Source organism: Triticum aestivum, chromosome 1B (genome assembly GCF_018294505.1).
Source record: "Triticum aestivum cultivar Chinese Spring chromosome 1B, IWGSC CS RefSeq v2.1, whole genome shotgun sequence".
Lineage (NCBI taxonomy): Eukaryota > Viridiplantae > Streptophyta > Magnoliopsida > Poales > Poaceae > Triticum > Triticum aestivum.
In genome coordinates, this window is record NC_057795.1 from 678008168 (window position 1) to 678027888 (window position 19721).

The window sequence follows — 19721 nt, forward strand, 5'->3', positions numbered from 1 at the left end:
TTAAGCTTCTGTCACTCTAGCAACCCATCATCTACTTATTACTTCCCAATGCCTTCCTCTAGGACCAAACAAGGGTGAAGTGTCATGTAGTCGACGTTCACATAACACCACTAGAGGAGAGACAACATACATCTCACAAAATATCGAACGAATACCAAATTCACATGACTATTTATAGCAAGACTTCTCCCATGTCCTCAGGAACAAATGTAACTACTCACAAATGATATTCATGTTCATAGTATTAATATGCATATAGGATCTGAACATATAGAAGCAAGACCAATAATTTCATCCTTACTAGGCAATTCTTTATCATGGGGTTGTCTACGAAATTTAGCAAAGTTAAACTCATGAGACATATCACCAAAACCAATAGTAACAATATCCTTTTCGCAATCTATCTTAGCATTAACAGTATTCAAGAAGGGTCTACCAAATATAATGGGACAAAAGTCATCTTGTGGGGAACCAAGAACAAGAAAATCAGCAAGAATTTAACTTTCCTACACAAAACTTCTACATCTCTAACAATCCCAACTGGTGAAATAGTACCTCTATTGGCAAGCTTAATTGTAACATCAATTTCTTCTATCTCAGCAGGTGCAATATCATGCATAATTTCTTTGTATAAGGAATGAGGTATTGCACTAGCACTAGCACCCATATCACATAAGCCATGATAACAATGATCTCCTATTTTAACAGAATAACAGGCATGCCCACAATAGGTCTATGTTTATTCTTAGTATCATGTCTAGCAATTCTAGAAGCTTTTTCACAGAAGTAAATAACATGCCCATCAATATTATCAGCCAAGAGATCTTTAACCATAGCAATACTAGGTTCAACTTTAATTTGCTCAGGTGGTGTAGGTGTTTCAGTATTACTCTTACGAACCACAGTTCAAGCTTTAGCATGATCCTTTATCCTAACAGGGAAAGGGGGTTTCTCAATATAAGTAGTAGGAACAATAGGATCATTATAAGTGATAGTATTTTCTTCAACTTTAATAGGTGCAACTACTTTAACTTCAGTGGGTGGATTATATTTAAACCACTTCTCCTTAGGGAGGCCAACATGTGTAGCAAACGATTCACAGAAAGAAGTTACTATCTCAGAGTCAAGTCCATATTTAGTGCTAAATTCACGAAAAGCATCGGTATCAATAAAAGATTTAACACAATCAAACTTAGGTGTCATACCTGACTCCTTACCTCCATCGAGATCCAAATCTTCAGAGTTGCGTTTAATTGTTTCCAATAAATCCCATCTGATTTCAATAGTCTTCATCATAAAAGAGCCAGTACAAGAAGTATCGAGCATGGAGCGATTGTTGAGAGAAAGTCGAGCATAATTTTTTTGAATAATCATTTCTCTTGAGAGCTCATGATTGGGACACGAATATAACATTGATTTAAGCCTCCCCCAAGCTTGAGCGATGCTTTCTCCTTCGCGAGGCCAAAAATTATATATATAATTACGATCACGATGAACAAGATGCGTAGGATAAAATTTGTGATGAAATTCCAATTTCAATCGGTTGTAGTTCCATGATCCCATATCATCACATAGCCTAAACCATGTCAATGCATCTCCCTTGAAAGATAGGGAAGACCTTCTTCTTGATAACATCATCGGGCATACCTGCAAGCTTAAATAATCCACAAACTTCATCCACATGGATTAGGTGTAAATTGGGATGCAATGTTCCATCTCCTGTAAAGGGATTAGCTAGCAGTTTCTCTATCATACTCGAAGGAATTTCAAAGTAAACATTTTCAGTAGGTTCAGTAGGTTGAGGAGCAACTCTTTGCTCTACTGGTCGGGGTGAATATACCCCGAACAAGCCCCTCAAAGGATTAGTTTCCATACTGAAAAGTGATAGTAAATTTCAGCACACTATATAAATTTTTCCTTACCAAGTTCCACTTACCAAAGGCGCTTCACTCCCCGGCAATGGCGCCAGAAAAGAGTCTTGATGAACCACAAGTGTAGGGGATCTATCGTAGTCCTTTAGATAAGTAACAGTGTCGAACCCAATGAGGAGCGGAAGGAAATGAGAAGCGGTTTTCAGTAAGGTTTTCTCTGCAGGCACTGAAATTATCGGTAACAGATAGTTTTGTGATAAGGAAATTCATAACGGGTAACAACTAATAAAAGTAAATAAGATGCAGCAAGGTGGCCCAATCCTTTTTGTAGCAAAGGACAAGCCTGGACAAGTTCTTATATAGAGAAAAGCGCTCCCGAGGACACATGGGAATTATCGTCAAGCTAGTTTTCATCATGCTCATATGATTCGCGTTCGTTACTTTGATAATTTGGTATGTGGGTGGGCCGGTGCTTGGGTACTGCCCTTTCTTGGAAAATCATCCCACTTAGGATTAACCCCTATTGCAAGCATCCGCAACTACAAAAGAAGTATTAAGGTAAACCTAACCATAGCATGAAACATATGGATCCAAATCAGCCCCTTACGAAGCAACTCATAAACTAGGGTTTAAGCTTCTGTCACTCTAGCAACCCATCATCTACTTATTACTTCCCAATGCCTCCCTCTAGGCCCAAACAATGGTCAAGTGTCATGTAGTCGATGTTCACATAACACCACTAGAGGAGAGACAACATACATCTCATCAAAATATCAAACGAATACCAAATTCACATGACTACTTATAGCAAGACTTCTCCCATGTCCTCAGGAACAAACGTAACTACTCACAAATCATATTCATGTTCATAATCAGAGGGGTATTAATATGCATATAGGATCTGAACATGTGATCTTCCACCGAATAAACCAACTAGCATCATCTACAAGGAGTAATCGACACTACTAGCAACCCACAGGTACCAATCTGAGGTTTTGGGACAAAGATTGAATACAAGAGATGAGCTAGGGTTTGAGAGGAGATGGTGCTGGTGAAGATGTTGATGGAGATTGACCCCCTCCCGCTGAGAGGATGGATGGTGATGACGATGGTGATGGTCCCCCCAAGGGATGTTTCCCCGACAGAACAGCTCTGCCGGAGCCCTAGATTGGTTCCGCCAAGGTTCCGCCTCGTGGCGGTGGTGTTTCGTCCCGTAAGCTTGCTTCTGATTTTTTTTCAGGGTAAAAGACTTCATATAGCAGAAGATGGTCACTGGAAGGCTGCCAGGGGGCCCACGAGGCAGGGGGCGCGCCCAGGGGGTAGGGCGTGCCCCCCACCCTCGTGGACGGTGGGTGGCCCCCGTCTGGTATTTCTTCCGCTCAGTATTTTTTATTAATTCCAAAAATGACTTTCGTGGCGTTTCAGGACTTTTGGAGTTGTGCAGAATAGGTCTCTAATATTTGCTCCTTTTCCAACCCAGAATCCCAGCTGTCAGCATTCTCCCTCTTCATGTAAACCTTGTAAAATAAGAGAGAATAGGCATAAGTATTGTGACATAATGTGTAATAACAGCCCATAATGCAATAAATATCAATATAAAAGCATGATGCAAAATGGACGTATCACAGACCAATAGCCGTTTGGTGGGGAGAAGGCATGGTGTCACCGACAGGAGCGCACCGTGTAGCACTACTGCATTCCGCCGCCGGCCGCCGCAAGGGCACCTCTGCTGGTCGCTCTTGCGACCACTTCCAGGTGACCATACACGTGCACTCCTTTTGTCTAGATGGTGTCCATGGGATCCAGGTGGCTGTACACGTACACGTCCGATGTGCAGATAGTGTCCACTTTATGTTCAGGGGTCCAAAATAAAGTGTCCCAGTCCATTTCAGGTTGAGAGTAATAAAACAAGCCGAGAAGTAAAACGCTTGTTTTTAGGTGTTAGGTTTGTGTTGCGTCGAGTCATGGTTATCAGTTGGTTAGGTTGCAGCTCGAGGACAAGCTGCATGTCCAGGTGGGTGTAGTGTTAGAGTACGTAATGGCCTAATCGGCCTGGGCTGGCGGTATAGCCCGTTAGTCTTGGGGTTAATTAGAGATAAGGGTCGCTTGCTTGGGAGTCAAGTAAACCTCTCTAAATAAGGAGAGGATATGTATCAATCTAATCAAGTAAGAAGCAATCATATTTGCTCGGCTTCCTTAGGGAGCCGGGAGACCTAACCCTAGCCACCGCCCTGCTCTCTCTCGCGCGCGCAAGCAACGACAGCGCCCCAGCGCCAGCGACCACACCTACTCCACGCCATCCCTTCTTCCACCCCTACAACCGGGGACCATGCCCTGGTAGGGATCCGGTTCATACCACTATGCTTCACCATTGGAAGTAAAGTAGTTTGTGCAGAATGAACTTGCATCGCATGGGTACCGAATTCTGATCATGTTCTTTAGGCACTTCATGTAGGAGAAATCTATAACGGGCCGGTCTGAGGACACCACGTGAAAGCACCTATTGTTGAATCTTTGATGCTTAGCAACCTGTAAGCAGGAAAACGATTGTCATGGCATTTCCATTTTGGTTCTTGGTTCTTGTGATGCATTGGAAGACAAAAAGGCAAGCTGCTTACCACTATGTACTTGTCATGCCCTGCCATCTACTTTTCCTCTTCTCTGTGTGGTACGTGAGAATATTTTTAACAATGAACATCTTGTCATCTTCGGAAAGCCTGATTCCATCCCTGCAAAGTATGTAAGTAGATAGACTACGAGTGAGGGATACAAACATAGACAAGGAGTCACTTGGGGTCTACAAGATCAGGTGCATTTTGTAGAAATTGTAGGATGGTTGAAACCCTAGAATAATGTAGTGTATTGATCTGACCCTCATAGGGATATATATAGAGTACAATATGTGGGAGAGACACTTGGAGTAGAAGGCAAGTTGTACATGGTTTAAACCTATCTCCTAATCTCTAACTTAACATAACTATACTTCTAACATTCCTCCTCAGTCGTAGCGGGAGTGAAGCGAATGATTGCGACTGAATATGGAGTCTTGCGCTTCTGTCATCTTCTCATGATCCACTGCATCTCTGATGGGTCGGCACCTAGGGCGGTGGCTGCCTCCCCTTCTGGTGCCTTCCTTGTCTCTCCTCTATTCCCTCTCGCAGTCATAGCAAGAGTGGCGTGAACGCTGGTGATGATGCGGACACTCTTGACTGGAGTTGTTGCCACTGTGTTATTGTAGACCAAGCCATTAATGTCGATGCCAGTGTAGCCGTGGTCGATGTAGTCATGGTCGATGCACTACTAGAAAAAGGGGCCTAATGTTCAACTCTTTAGTCACGGTTTGTAATAAAACCGACACTAATGTGACCATTAGTGCCGGTTCCAACGGCTAGGTGGGCGGCTCTCAGTAGTACCAGTTCGTGGCGAATCTTTAATACAGGGTCGTGCCATGAACCAGTACTAAAGTGGTGGTAGGCTGGTGTCAGGTTGCGGCCCCACCATGACCTATAGTACCGGTTCATGCCACGAACTGGGACTAGAAGTTAACCTTTAGTCCTGGTTCGTGTAACCAACTGGGACTAAAGATATCACTATATATAGTGCTACTTCCGGCCTGAGCTCAAGCGCTCTATTTTTTCCCTCCTCTCTGTTTTCTTCCCCTCTTGCTTGAGCTCACCTCCATTTTTGCCAAAATTTTCCAACATTTGAAGGCAACCCATCCATCCAAGTGATCACAAAGGTTAGCAACTTTGTCCTTTCATCTCTCATTGCTAGATTTGCTCTTGCAATGCTCTATAAGTATAGTGATTTGTGGGTTTTTAGTTTGGGAGGAATTATATGTGGTAGTTTATTTGATTTATATGCAATTTGAGGTCAAAATAACTCTTAGTTTGCATATGTAGGTGTGGTTTACTTAGTGCCTTCCCATCTCCATCCTAACCGCCATCGATCGCCCGCACCGTCCTGTCGCAGGCACCACCTTGTGGTGAGCCTCTTGTTCTTATCTTTTTAATATAAGAAAAAAATCATGTTTGTGTTATTTAGATATATAGTTACTTGTATAATTATCTTACCCGTATGTTGTTTGTTATACATAGTGCCATGGTTTTGATATCCATCCCTGTCGTCCCTCATCCGGGTTATGATTCGGATGTGGTATATTCTCTTTTATAACTATTTGTTGCATTTCATGTTTATGACAAATTATGCCCGTCAAGTTGACATAGATATTTTTTATCTACGAGGTATGTGAACCGGAAATTCCAACCGACCCTATTGTTGAGAGGTTAAATTTAGTTGAAAAAGAAAACGAGTATTTGAAAGAAAAATTGAAAAGAATTGAGGGGGAGAAGATGGAATTGGAGTTGCATGTTGCAGATGTCGTCGATGATCACAAGATCAAGATGGAGAAAATGCGCTTGAAGATTAGAAAGATTAGAAAATATGCCATCTATAGTGAGGCTTGGTATAATTATGCTGTTGGATCAATTGTTACCTTAGTTGCGATCTTGTTCGCAATGGTTGTTGCATTTAAATGCTTTATCTAGAGAGTTGTTTGTATGTTGTTTTATGAGAATAGGTGTTGTATGAACTTTATGTATGAACTTGCATTAATTTGGTCTTTTCGGTGTTGTGTATATGAAGATGAGCCGGCAATGGATGTACGGTGACCGATGTTCTCCCAAGTTCATTAATGGTGTGCATACTTTTCTGCTTGCTGCTGAGGCAAACAAACAAGCGGATGGTTTTATGCCTTGTCCATGTGCTAACTGTAAGAATGATCTGAATTACTCTAAGTCAAGAACCATTCACGTCCACCTGTTTGAGTCCAGTTTCATGCCCCACTATAATATTTGGACCAAGCACGAACAAAGAGGGGTTATGATGGAATACAATGAACAAGAAGAGGACGACGACAGCTATCCTGGCCATGGGTTCCCTGAATATGATGGTACAACAATGGGGGAAGAAGTTGAGCCAACAATGCGGGAAGAAGCTGAAGAAGAGGCATCAGATGAGCCCGCTGATGATCTAGCTCGGGCCACCGCTGATGCAAACAGAAACTGCACAAGTGAAAAGGATAAGAAGAAGTTGCAGCACATGTTAGAGGATCACAAGAAATTGTTGTACCCGAATTGCAAAGCTGGCAAGAAAAAGCCGGGCACCACACCGGAATTGCTGCAATGGAAGGCAGAGAATGGTGCATCTAACAAGGTATTTGGAAATTTGTTGATAATGTTAAAGAAGATGCTTCCAAAGGACAATGAATTTCCTGAGAGTACGTACGAAGCAAAGAAGGTTGTCTGCCCTCTAGGATTAGAGGTGCAGAAGTTACATGCATGCCCTAATGACGGCATCCTCTACCGCGGTGGGTACAAGGATTTGAACGCATGCCCAATATGCGGTGCATTGCACTATAAGATCAGCCGCGATGACCCTGGTGATGTCGAGGGCGAGCGCCCCAGGAAGAAGATTCCTGCCAAGGTGATGTGGTATGCTCCTATAATACCACGATTGAAACGTTTGTTCCAAAACAAAGAGCATGCCAAGTTGATGCGATGGCACAGAGAAGACCATAAGAAAGACGGGAAGTTGAGAGTACCCGCTGACTGGTCGCAGTGGAGAAAAATCGAGAGAAAGTACTGGGAGGACTTTGCAGGTGACGCAAGGAACGTACGGTTTGGTCTAAGCGCAGATGACATTAATCCTTTTGGGGAGCAGAGCAGCAACCATAGCACCTGGCCTATGACTCTATGTATGTACAACCTTCCTCCTTGGTTGTGCATGAAGCGGAAGTTTGCCAGTGCTCATCCAAGGCCCTAAGCAACCCGACAATGACATTGATGTCTACCTAAGGCCATTAGTTGAAGAACTCTTACAACTGTGGAATGAAAAAGGTGTATGTGCGTGGGATGAGCAAAAACAGGAAGAATTTGACCTACATGCGTTGATGTTTGTGACCATCAATGATTGGCCTGCTCTCAGTAACCTTTTAGGACAGACAAACAAGGGATACCGCGCATGCACACACTATTTGGATGATACCGACTGTATATATTTGGATAATTGTAACAAGAATGTGCACCTGGGACATCGTCAATTTCTTTCGAGCAGGCATCCCGTAAGAAAGAAAGGCAAGCATTTCAAAGGTGAGGAAGATCATCGGACGAAGCCTCGCCACCGTACCGGTGATTATGTACATGATATGGTCAAGGATTTGAAGATAATTTTTGGAAAGGGTCCTGGCAGAAAATCTGTTCCAAAAGACACTGACGGACGCGCACCCTTGTGGAAGAAGAAATCTATATTTTGGGACCTACCCTATTGGAAAGACCTAGAGGTCCGCTCTGCAATCGACGTGATGCACGTGACGAAGAATCTTTGCGTGACCCTACTTGGCTTCTTTGGTGTGTATGGGAAGACAAAAGATACACCGGAGGTACGGGAGGACCAGCAACGTATGCATGGAAAGGACGACATACATCAGGGTCTTGCCAGCTATGCGCTTACAAAAGAAGAGAATGGAATCTTCTTTGAATGCCTGCTCAGTATGAAGGTACCCTATGGCTTCTCGTCAAATATAAAGGGAATAATAAATATGGCAGAGAAAAAGTTTCAGAACTTAAAGTCTCATGACTGCCACATGATTATGACGCAGCTGCTTCTAGTTGCATTGAGGGGGCTTCTACCGAAAAATGTTCAATTAGCCATTGTGAAGCTGTGTGCATTCCACAATGCAATCTCTCAGAAGGTAATTGATCTAGAAATCATACCAAGGTTGGAGAATGATTTGGTGCAATGTCTTGTCAGTTTCGAGTTGGTGTTCCCACCATCCTTCTTCAATATCATGATGCACATCCTAGTTCACCTATGCAAAGAGATTGTCATTCTGGGTCCTGTATTTCTACACAATATGTTCCCCTTTGAGAGGTTCATGGGAGTCTTGAAGAAATATGTTCATAACCGTGCTAGGCCAGAAGGAAGCATCTCCAGGGGCCATGAAAATGAGGAGGTCATTGAGTTTTGTGTTGACTTTATTCCTGACCTTAAGTCGATTGGTGTTCCTAAATCGCGGCATAAGGGCAGACTGAGTGGAAATGGCACGCTAGGACCGGATCAAATAATATGTATGGAAGGGCATTCTCTCAGTGAAGCACACTACACAGTTCTACAAAATTTCGCCTTGGTGGCTCCGTATATGGAGGAACACAAGAATATTCTAAGCTCCAAATACCCGAAGCAGTCTGAAGACTGGATTACACGTAAACAAATGAGGACTTTTGCCTGTTGGTTGCAGACACATGCCATGCATGACGCCAATATTGAAGATGACCTATACTTGCTGTCCAAATTACCATCTTCGAATATAATGACTTTCAAAGGTACGAGATAAATGGGAATACATTTTACACGATCGCCCAAGATAAAAAGAGCACCAACCAAAACAGTGGTGTCCGCTTTGATGCAGCAACCAGTAGGGGAAAGGACACATATTATGGTTACATAGAGGAGATATGGGAACTTGACTATGGACCTGATTTGAAGGTCCCTTTGTTTCGGTGCAAATGGGTCAATATGACAGGAGGCGGCGTAAAGGAAGACCCGCAGTACAGAATGACAACAGTGGATCTTAATAATCTTGCGTAGGCAGACGAACCATTCGTCCTAGCCAATGATGTGGCGCAGGTTTTCTATGTGAAGGACATGTCTACCAAGCCGAGAAAAAGAAAAGATAAGGAAGCGAATACATCATACGATGAGCCAAAGCGCCACATAGTTCTTTCGGGGAAAAGAAACATCATGGGAGTGGATGAAAAGATAGACATGTTAGAATATTATGAAAAGTTTCATGAAATTGCTCCCTTCAGAGTGAATATTGACCCGAGCATCCAGTTAATGAAGAAGATTGTCCATGGTTACGGTGCAAAGGGACTCAAGCGAAGAAAAAGTTTCACACCCAAAGATAGTAGGGAATCTTTGTAATAGTTAGGGTGCTTATGTGTTTTGCATTTGAAACGTATACTTTTGTGCTTCGGACAAACGTGTACCTTTCTGACTTCATTTGCTAATTTTCAGCTCATTTGCTGATTTTTTAGCTAAATGACCCTGAAATTGAAAAGCACTACAAATGAACTCTGCAAAAGTTGAAATTTGGCATGGTATCAACATTTCACCCACATAGCATGCGCAAAAAAGTTGAGAAGGTTACGTCAAAAACTGGATGCACTTCATGTACAAAATGGACAATCTGTTTCGAAGTATCAGGGTTTCGGGCGAAAACTCATCTGTTACAAAGGCAATTAATTTTTTTAAATTATTACAACTATAGATTGTTTGTGCGTTCAGTATGCCCCATTCAAATCCACATCATCAATTTTCAACCCTTACTGACATCATTTGCTATTTTTCATGCATTTTCTGAATTTTTTGAGCTAAATGACCCTGAAATTAAAAACCACTACAAATGAAATCTGAAAAGGTTGAAAGTTGGCATGGTATCATCATTTCACCCACATAGCATGTGCGAAAAAGTAGAGAGGGTTACGGCAAAAACTGAATCCACTTCGTGTACAAAATGAACAATCTCTTTCGAAGTATCAGGGTTTCGGACGAACATTCATCTGTTACAAACGCATTTCTTTTTTTTAAACCTAAGTATTACCATATTGAATATAATGATAAAACACACTAATATTAAACATAAGAAAAAAGAATCACTAAAAAATCTATTTTTAAAGTAAAGTTATTCCCAAACTAGTGATTCACCCAAATTTCAAATAATTCGAATTTAAACTATTCAAATTTGAAAACTACTGGAACTAGTAGAAAGTTTCTAATTTTTTGTACTTAAAGAAAATATATTCACAAAGAAACTCTAAATATAGCAAAAAACAACTCAGAAATAAATAAAATAAAATAAATAAAGCAGAAAAGAAAAAAACTAAATAAAAAAAGCCCGCCTACTCGGCCACGGCGGCCTGCATACAACTAGAAACCCAATCTGTAGATGGGCCAGGATGCAGGCCGCAAAGCCCAATAGGCCCACAGGACAGCGCCGCAGAGTTAGGCCCAGAAGCCTGCTATAGAGAGGAGTTCGAGAGAGCTGCCGCGTCGGGGCTTTTAAACAGGTGCGGGCGCCCCTCGAATAGCGAGGTGGGACTAAACTTGCCCGCAACGCACCTGCGCCAGCGCACACCTTTAGTACCGGGTCGTGGCTCCAACCGGTACTAAAGGGGGGGTCTTTAGTACCGGTTGGAGCCACCACCTGGTACTAAACGGGTGCGTCTTCCCGCCGCTTGGCCTGGCCAAAATAGGCCTTTAGTGCCGGTTGGTGGTTCCAACGGGTACTAAAGGTGCCTCCTATATAAGAAACACTTCAAAAAAATCAGTTTTTCATCTCCCACTTCTCTCTACTTCGACATCGCCGCCGCCCCCGTCCCGCGTAGTCGCCCCCATCCCGCGCCGTCGCCCCTCGCCGTCCCCGTCGCCACCCTTGTCGCGTGCCATCGCTGTCGCCGGCCCCGTACAGCGCCGCCCCGTACGTCGTTGCCCGTACGTAGCCGCACCGTCCCCGTCGCCGCCCGTCGCCATCCCCGTCGTCGCCACCCGTCGCCGTCCCCATCGCCGCCCCGGACCGTCGCCGCTGTGAGCTCTTGCGCCCTACCATGGCCACACACGCACACGCACGCACGCACACACACACACACACACACAATAATTTCTCTCTTAGTTATAGAAATGTTTATAGTTATGTTTATAGAACTGTTGGTTATATATATAGAAATGTTAGAAATTTTAATTATAGAAATGTTTATAGAAATTTTAGTTATATATAGAAATGCTAGAAATTTTAGTTATATATAGAAATGCTAGAAATTTTAGTTATAGAAATGTTTATAGAGAATTGTTAGTTATATATAGAAATATTAGAAATTTTTCTGTTTTTAGTTATAGAAATGTTAGTAATTTTTATGTTTTTTAGTTATAAAAATGTTAGAAATTTTTCTGTTTTTTAGTTATAGAAATGTTAGAAATGTTTTAGAGATGTTAGTTATATAGAAATGTTAGTTTTAGTTAGATGAATTAGATGAGTTAAATAAATCACAATATCCAAACATATAAAACGTTACATTTGCATATAGTATTTGTTCTCGACGTCAATGATGACGAGCCCGCATCCTCGTCGTCGACCCGTTCGCGATGACGTCCTGCTTCAGAGGAGCCATCTACGAGACTGGGCTCCGCCGGGCTGGCATCGGGAGGTGCTACCTTCAGGGACGCGCCACTTGGTGAGAAACCTGGCCCCATGTCCCGTCGTTGACCCGGAGATCCTATGGTGGCGTTCGCGTGGGCCACTTTCGGTGCGGAGGAAGCCGGCCCCACCGGAGGTGGTATGTCGCCGTGTCAGGGAGGAGGACGAGCACGTCTGTCGCTACATGGCTGCTATGGACGTTAGGTTCTCCAATACCTGGCAGGTTCTTCGGGGATCTCACCCGAGCTATGATCTTGTGGTGGTTCCTTCTCTTTGGGTGTCCATCGCCCGCGCCTCAGGAACCGCGAGTGAACTAGATAATTCGATAGTATTCAATCTATATTAGCTAGCTAGTGTATTCGATAATATTCGAGACGATGTATTCGAGATTATATATATTATTTGATATATTCGAGACGATGATGTATTTGAGATTATATTCGATGATGCATATTAATTATCTACTATGATTCAGTTTTTTCTTTCGAGATGCATATATATTATCTACTATTATTCGAGATGCATATCAATTATCTACTATTATTTGAGATGCATACTAAATTGGTTTATATTTCTTCTGAATTAGTTAAATAAAAGCTATGGCAGACAATACCGGTAGAGACGAAGGAGAAGAGGCTATGTTCGCTCTCATACGCTCCCCAAGCCGGCCAGATGATCTGAATGAATTAGAAGATGACGGCTCCCAATATCTGAACAATACCGGGGAGGGTGATATGATATTCGATCGAGACGACCGAATTGATGAAGTCCAGAACTATGATGATGATCTTGAAATAGCAAATACCGGCGATGTACATCTTTATAGAAGCAGGCATCTGGTGATCATCACATGTTTTTAAATGATTTTGTATATATATGCATCACGGTTTGCCATGTTTAACGAATTGAGATCTTTCATCTTTCATCCCTTCGGTTCAAGCAAATTGTCTACAGGGAGCAGGACAGTGCGAGGCCCGACCAAAAAGTTGAAGGAAGGCATAAAGTACAACATCGATGCCATCAAAGATAATGGCGAACCGGTCAAGCCTAAGAAGAATGCGGACAAGTTCATTCGTCGGTGCGGAGTTCTTGTGAAGGACCAACTCACGATCTCCATTCAAGAATGGAGAAAGCCAGCAAAGCCACGTCCAGATCTTACTTTTGTTGACGATAGAGCCAAAAAACTGCTTTGGGAAGCTCTCATTTCACATTTCACGCTACCAGATCATTTCACAGCTGAAGATGTGGAGAAAGTCAAGAACGCTGCTCTTAGGAAGATGGCGGTTGCATTCAACAACCACAAGAAAACTGTATGGGCCGCGTACGTCAAAGGAGGAAAGAAGACTCCAGAATTCATGGGAACTCTGGAGAAGCAAAGAGATCACTGGCCAGATTTCATGAAATTCAAGAAATCGGAACTAGCTAAGGAACGGTCGAGAATACACATGACCAATGCCGCGAAAAAGGAGCAGTTCCATAGGCTGGGGCCAGGTGTCTACGCGGTGGCCCGGCCTAAGTGGGATAAGGCTGAGGAAGAGATGCAGGCTGCAGCGGTTGTTCCAATTACATTGAGCTGGCCCCCCAGGTGCAGGACTTGGTTCTATGCGCATGGGGGGCGTTGGACTTAAAGGATTCGAGAACAAAATACTTGTTGCAATAGAAGAGGCTCGAACGGGGGTGTTCACGCCCAACAGAGAGAACGACGAGCTTACGCGCGCCTTGGGAAATCATGAACACCTAGGAAGAACAAGAGGCGTAGGCGTTGTTCCGTGGTATGAGGGGTTTTCAGACTGGAACACCGACTATAGAAGTCGTGCCAGAAGGAAGATGGAGGAGGAGAAGAAGAGGAAGCTGGAGGAGGAGCAGAGGAAGCAGGAAGCAAAACACCTTAAAGGCCTAGAACTTTCGCACGTGGAGTTGGCACTCCTATTGCAGCGGCAGCAGCAGCAGCAGATTGACAAAATCACCAGCCAGGGAAGGGGGTCTCTGCAGCGGCAGGAGCTAGCGGATCCAGCATTGGATAGCACTGTCCCATCCATGCCGAGAAGCAGCATGGGTTCCGCACCGGGCCATGAGGCACTGCTGAATACATACTCTGTGAATGACATCACTGAGAACACTAATTGTGAGCTACATACATTAGTGAAGAACATATCCATCAAGGTGGCGGACGGCGTTGCTTATACAACCCCCCCCCCCCCCCTCAAGCAACCTTCCATTGCAATCCAATTCCAACTGGCTATACTCGTGTCGCGGTTGATCAAGTGGTGGAAGAATATAGGGGGCTACAGCTTGACATTCCTGGAGGTGAGGACGAGCGCACATTGGGAGAGGCATTACATCGTATCGTAGAAGGATTGCATCGTCTTTCCAAGGCCACCGACACCGCGTCAGTCGGCTCCTCCTCCAAGTCCACCACCGCGTCAGCAGTTGACTCCAGTCCTCCAAGTCAGGCACCGCCTCTGCAGACTCCTGCTCCTCCAAGTCCGCCAATCCGTGAGGCCACTCCTCCTCCTCCAAGTCCGGCACCGCGTGAGCCCACTCATCCTCCTCCAAGTCGTCCAGCATCGCGTTAGCCCAAGCCTCCTCCTCCAAGTCAGGCACCACGTAAGCAGTCTCCGCCGCCTCAGCAGGCTCCGCCGCCTAAGCAACAACAAAAGAGAGCCGCCGCAACTATGGCAGTTGGCAGTACAAGTACAGGAGGCAAGAGATTCCAATATGGTCCAAGCCTAGCGCCTCTTCCGCAGAGGCCTTACGACATGAGCGAAGAGGAAAACGCATACGAAGTTAGGAGACAATTGGACGTCCATTTTGGACCGAAACCGCCACAACCGCCAAAGGAGAAAGTGCCTGAGCATGCCATTGAGCACTTTATTCGTATGGCTAAAGCACCAGCTCCCAAGCCTGTTGACTCAGACTATGAGCGCCAAATCAGGAAGGCACATGAGCGCCAAAAGAAGAAGTCGATCTCGAGCTCCAACCAAGCAGCTGCCAAGAAAAGCGGGAAAACTGTTCCCCAGCTGGGAGAACAGGCGGTGCAATCGACCCCCCCCCCCGCGCGCGCTCAGTGTACCATCAATACATGTGAGTACCGGCTACGATCTGCCAGTAATAACCGACAATCATAGAAGGATGGCTGAAGAGGCCGGTGTCACTATGGAACAACTCCTAGAGCTCGAGCCCACACCATTGATTATAGAGGCAGAAGTAAAACGGAAATGTGCCCGCGGCGAACCTTTGGTCAAGCCTGAGAAGGTCAAGAAGCTCTCAACGAGAATGTATCAAGTGCATGAATGGTACATGAAAATTACCAAGACTACCAATCGAGAGTCCCTCATGGTGAAAGTCAAGGCAGATCATTACCACCATGCAAATGCTTTGTATGTCGAGTTTACAAAACTATTTTAGTTATTCAATCAAGACGCACTCGACAAATCTCTCGTCGGTTGCTATTGTCTGTAAGTGATTTCTTTCAATAATTTAATTAAGTCTCTAGCTACATGTAGTGCGCGTTGATCATTACATGTAATTATCCTCATTATATTCTTTTCTGTGGTATTATGCAGAATGAAGATCTATGAAATGAAAAAAGCTGGACATTATGGCATTGGGTTCATTGACCCAAATACCGTTAATCAAGTGACATGGTCACAGCCATTCTATCGAGAAGATACGGAGACTAGCTTCCTAGAGTTCTTGAAGCGCCTAAATACCAATCGAGATATACTACTTCCTTACCACTTCGGCTGAGTCACAGTCTTTTACTATAAATTCTGTTTTTTGCTTACTAGCTAGATGTTAATTAATAAGTGTATAGGGTGTAGGGTATTTGATGAGTGTTATGCACATGCCCGCTTAATTTATACATGCAAACGTGTGCACATGCAGTTTCCACTAGATCTTGTTAATCATTCGAGTTGTGGATGGAGAAGTTGAAGTTCTGAACTCGCTACTTAAACCAGTCGAGCAGTACAAAATCGTGAAGGGGATAGTCAACAGGTAATTTCAATCATCATCAAACTATATGTTGGACTCTTTAGTTCGTCATTTCCTGATATCAACTAATTAGTAACTCTTTTATTCATTTTCTTTGCCGGCGGGCAGGGCTTGGCAAAAGTTTATTAAAGAGGTTCCAGGTCCATGGAAAGAAAAGTTGTATTGGTTTCGACCCAAGGTATAATTAATTAAGTAGTACTAGCTAGCTACCATCTCTTTAATTCTAGTTTCAATACACCATTAATTATCATGCTTGATTAGTTATTATATGATTGAATTATATTCTCGTAAAGTGCATGAAGCAGTTGTCAGTGAATGATCTATGTGCATTCTATGTTTGCGAGAATATTCATATGATGGCGTCCGAAAGGAGCAGAGATGATAGATAGCAATGGGTACATTGCGAGAGCACTATTCATAATTTTTACATCATTATCGATATCTAATATATATCTACATTACACTGCCAATAGGACAGAATAGTGGCGCTACAGTACTTCATGCACAACTCTTCTGTTCGTTGGTGATCTGACGCTCCACGGAAGCAAAGTCAGGCACCTGTGTAAAGTCAGCCAATCTGAGCGTATTATCACTAGTATGCATATTGGGAAGATGACTCTGCTGCAGCGTTAAACACTAACACTTGTCCAACAAATCAAGATTGATTCTCTGGCCTAGCTACATGGTATTCCCTCCGTTCCAAAATTCTTGTTTTAGATTTATCTAAATACGGATATATCAAGTCACGTTTTAGTATTTGGTACATCCGTATCTAGACTAATCTAAAACAAGAATTTTAGGATGAAGAGAATACGATATATTTAGATGTTAAGAACAATGCACACCATCAAAAGCAAACAATATCATTTGTCCTACAAGGACATGCATGAAGACATATACTGTATATATTTCGCTAAGCACATCTCAATTAAGCACTTGATTCATCAAGTCTGAAGTTTTGACCCCGATACTCGGTTATTCATTTGAACCTAACTAACCAACTCTGGGAGTTTGCACGACGCGGTTGGATGTGTCTACGATAAGCCTGACACGAGTCGTGCGGTGGTCCATGGTCAACGGCTTGGTTTCTAGAATGACTTGACAAAAGAGGTACGGGTTGCCTTTCCTGATGATCCTCTCGGCCTTGTGCGCCTTGAGACCAACGTCCCCTGGCCATGAGCGCCGCGTGTATATCATCAAGTTTGCTTCTGTCGATCGCCATTTTTTTCTCCTTGTGTTGTCTACTTCAACCTAGAAAGGCAAGCATAGATCAAGTACTTCGGTCATTCCTCTAAACCTCCCCGCAAACTCAGGCACGGGCGAACCCCGAAACTTGTCTGCAAGATGATATATGTTTGTTTTCGAATAATTTGGTGATAAAGTGGTCAACAAACCATGCGTACCTTTTTTAGTTTCGTTGATGATGGCACAGTGACCTCTGCAACCGGCTCCAGCCTCTCAGGTACCAGAAGATCTGATAGAGAGGAGGGGGGGGGGGGGGTAGATTATGGCAAATATGTGGAAGAAATTAGTGCTTGTTCGCAACAAATGTTTTTACCTGCAGGAGGGTCGAGGGGCGCCCCGGCTAGTCCCAATGAAGCTCCTTCTCCGGGCTCCCCCATTATGATTTTTCACGGCCTTGGATACAACTACAAGGTGGAATCAAACGGCCGGCCCCTATCTCGAAGGACAACAAATAAACATGACATGAGTCGGCAAAAATCATCTACAGTGCGTGCAAGCGGCAGGAATCGGCTATCGATCGACGGATGGGCCGGCATGTACACTCCTACTAGCTGGCTAGCTAATTTATGATCATGGTCTCATGGAAATTAAAGAAAGGGGGTGGAGAGTCGAGACCAACCAGAGCAACAAGGCAATGAGACAAAGAGAATTGAGTAAGATCGTCGTACGTACCTGGATAATAAGCACGGCGGCGGCACACTGGAGGCGACTCACGGTTAGGGTTTTATTTAGCTAATACAGACGTTTTATCCTGGCCGGCCGGTGAGATCCGAAATTTCTGTAGTAGTTTAACAGCCCACATGTCATACGAGGGCATGTCGTCGAGGTACATCCAGAAGTGCTAGTGACTCCCTGGTTCTCCGAACTGAATGCGCAAGATCAAGTCTGTCTTCCCCATGTGTCAGCTTATTCCTTGAGTGCCAAACAGACCACAGTTAGTGAATCGATCCTCGCATATGATGTCTTTGGCCCATGTGAAATCGAAGAGCTGTTGTGCCTCCTCCCAAAAGCTGCGTGTGAACATTTTAGCAATGCATGCTCCAGATTCTCCTTCATTGCCAAACAGATTTTGCACAAGTTTGTTTGTCGTAAATGCCTATGCTTAATGGTGCTCTCGTCTGGCAGTATGCCTCGCAAGACGCGCCAGAAGAACACCCGCACCTTTGGCATTGCATTTAGCTTCCACAAGGCGTTCCACATTCGCTGGTTATCAATTGAGGGACCGGTAGCCTGCCCTTCCTCTAGATCTTGACGCTCTTTGTGAGTCACTAGAGCTCGGTACGCCGACTTGACGGAGTAGTTGCCTGAAATCTCGTGTGCCCACGCAAGAAAATCCGCACCTCCACGTGATCGAAGTGGTATATTGAGTATGGCCTCCGCATTAAAAATCGTTCATTTTGTACTAAAAAAATGTTCACGTATATGTAGAATAAGTTCACTGTTTATTAGAAAAGGTTCATTATATATTGGAAAAAAGTTCACCGTACATTAGAAAAAATTCCAATTTGCATTAAAAAATATTCACTATATATTTAAAAAACTTGCATGTATTAGGAAAAAGTTCATCGTACATTGACAAAAGGATCACCATATATAATAAAAGTTCATGATGTATTAAAAGAGAGGTTTTGTACATATTAAGAAAATATTTACATTTTTTTTGAGCATCAGTACAGACACAAGCTCAAAAAAAATGTGAATATTTTCTTAATATGTAATATTTAAGAAAATGGAAAAGAGCAAAAGAACCAAAACAGAAACAAGAAGAAAAAAAATCTGAACAACCAACAGAAAAACGAAACTAAAGAACACGCAGAGCATCGCCCCATCTATTTGCCGCCTGCGGGGGCAAAAAGGATCCACCAGCTTTCAGCAGAAACAGAAAAATTATCATGCACAGGCATAAATCCAAGATCGCTGGTACTGTTATACATATATTGCCGACGAGCTGTGCCGAGAGGCATTATAATTCGTGACCCGTCAGTGCAGCATGCTGCACGGCTCGGTGACTTTGAGCCTAAAAATTTCACTAAATGTCAATTGTGTTCCATGCACTTTTACCACTGGCATTAAACCCACATGGGCAAGGCTTCGACATATTTTGGTCCATGGACGGCCCCCAAACCCTACACGACTAGTAATGAAGGTTGTGGATATAACTCCATGTTTGACGGGCATGTCGAAACCCGACCCGATAAGCTGGCATGTGGTGCCTTATTATGGTATGTGACCCTAGCCATTTAAGTTCTAAACATTTATTTGTGTGGTTGGGCATGTGCATGGAGTCCTTCGTTTGGCTTCTTGAAGCCATTTGTTTGAACTATTAAAGTTATTTATGTTTGATAATATTATAAGCC

At 43.6% G+C, this 19721-nt stretch overlaps 1 protein-coding gene across 1 annotated transcript; it reads right to left on the minus strand.

Moving 5' to 3' along the window:
* Positions 1-17043: 17043 nt before the first annotated feature.
* LOC123100166 (uncharacterized) lies at positions 17044-18143 on the minus strand. Its single transcript, XM_044522136.1, has 4 exons — positions 18037-18143; positions 17678-17796; positions 17523-17593; positions 17044-17370 (listed from the first exon to the last, which is right to left on the minus strand). The coding sequence occupies exons 2-4, from the start codon at positions 17739-17741 to the stop codon at positions 17113-17115; spliced, it is 393 nt and encodes a 130-aa protein (XP_044378071.1). The 5' UTR covers positions 17742-17796; positions 18037-18143; the 3' UTR covers positions 17044-17112.
* Positions 18144-19721: the final 1578 nt, after the last annotated feature.

Coding starts and splice junctions, on each gene's coding strand:
- LOC123100166 (XM_044522136.1), bottom strand. CDS start 17,741: ATGGGGGAGCCCGGAGAAGGAGCTTCATTGGGACTAGCCGGGGCGCCC. Junction 17,594..17,677: donor GCCCCTCGACCCTCCTGCAG/GTAAAAACATTT, acceptor CCTCTCTATCAG/ATCTTCTGGTACCTGAGAGG. Junction 17,371..17,522: donor CATCAACGAAACTAAAAAAG/GTACGCATGGTT, acceptor TTGCCTTTCTAG/GTTGAAGTAGACAACACAAG.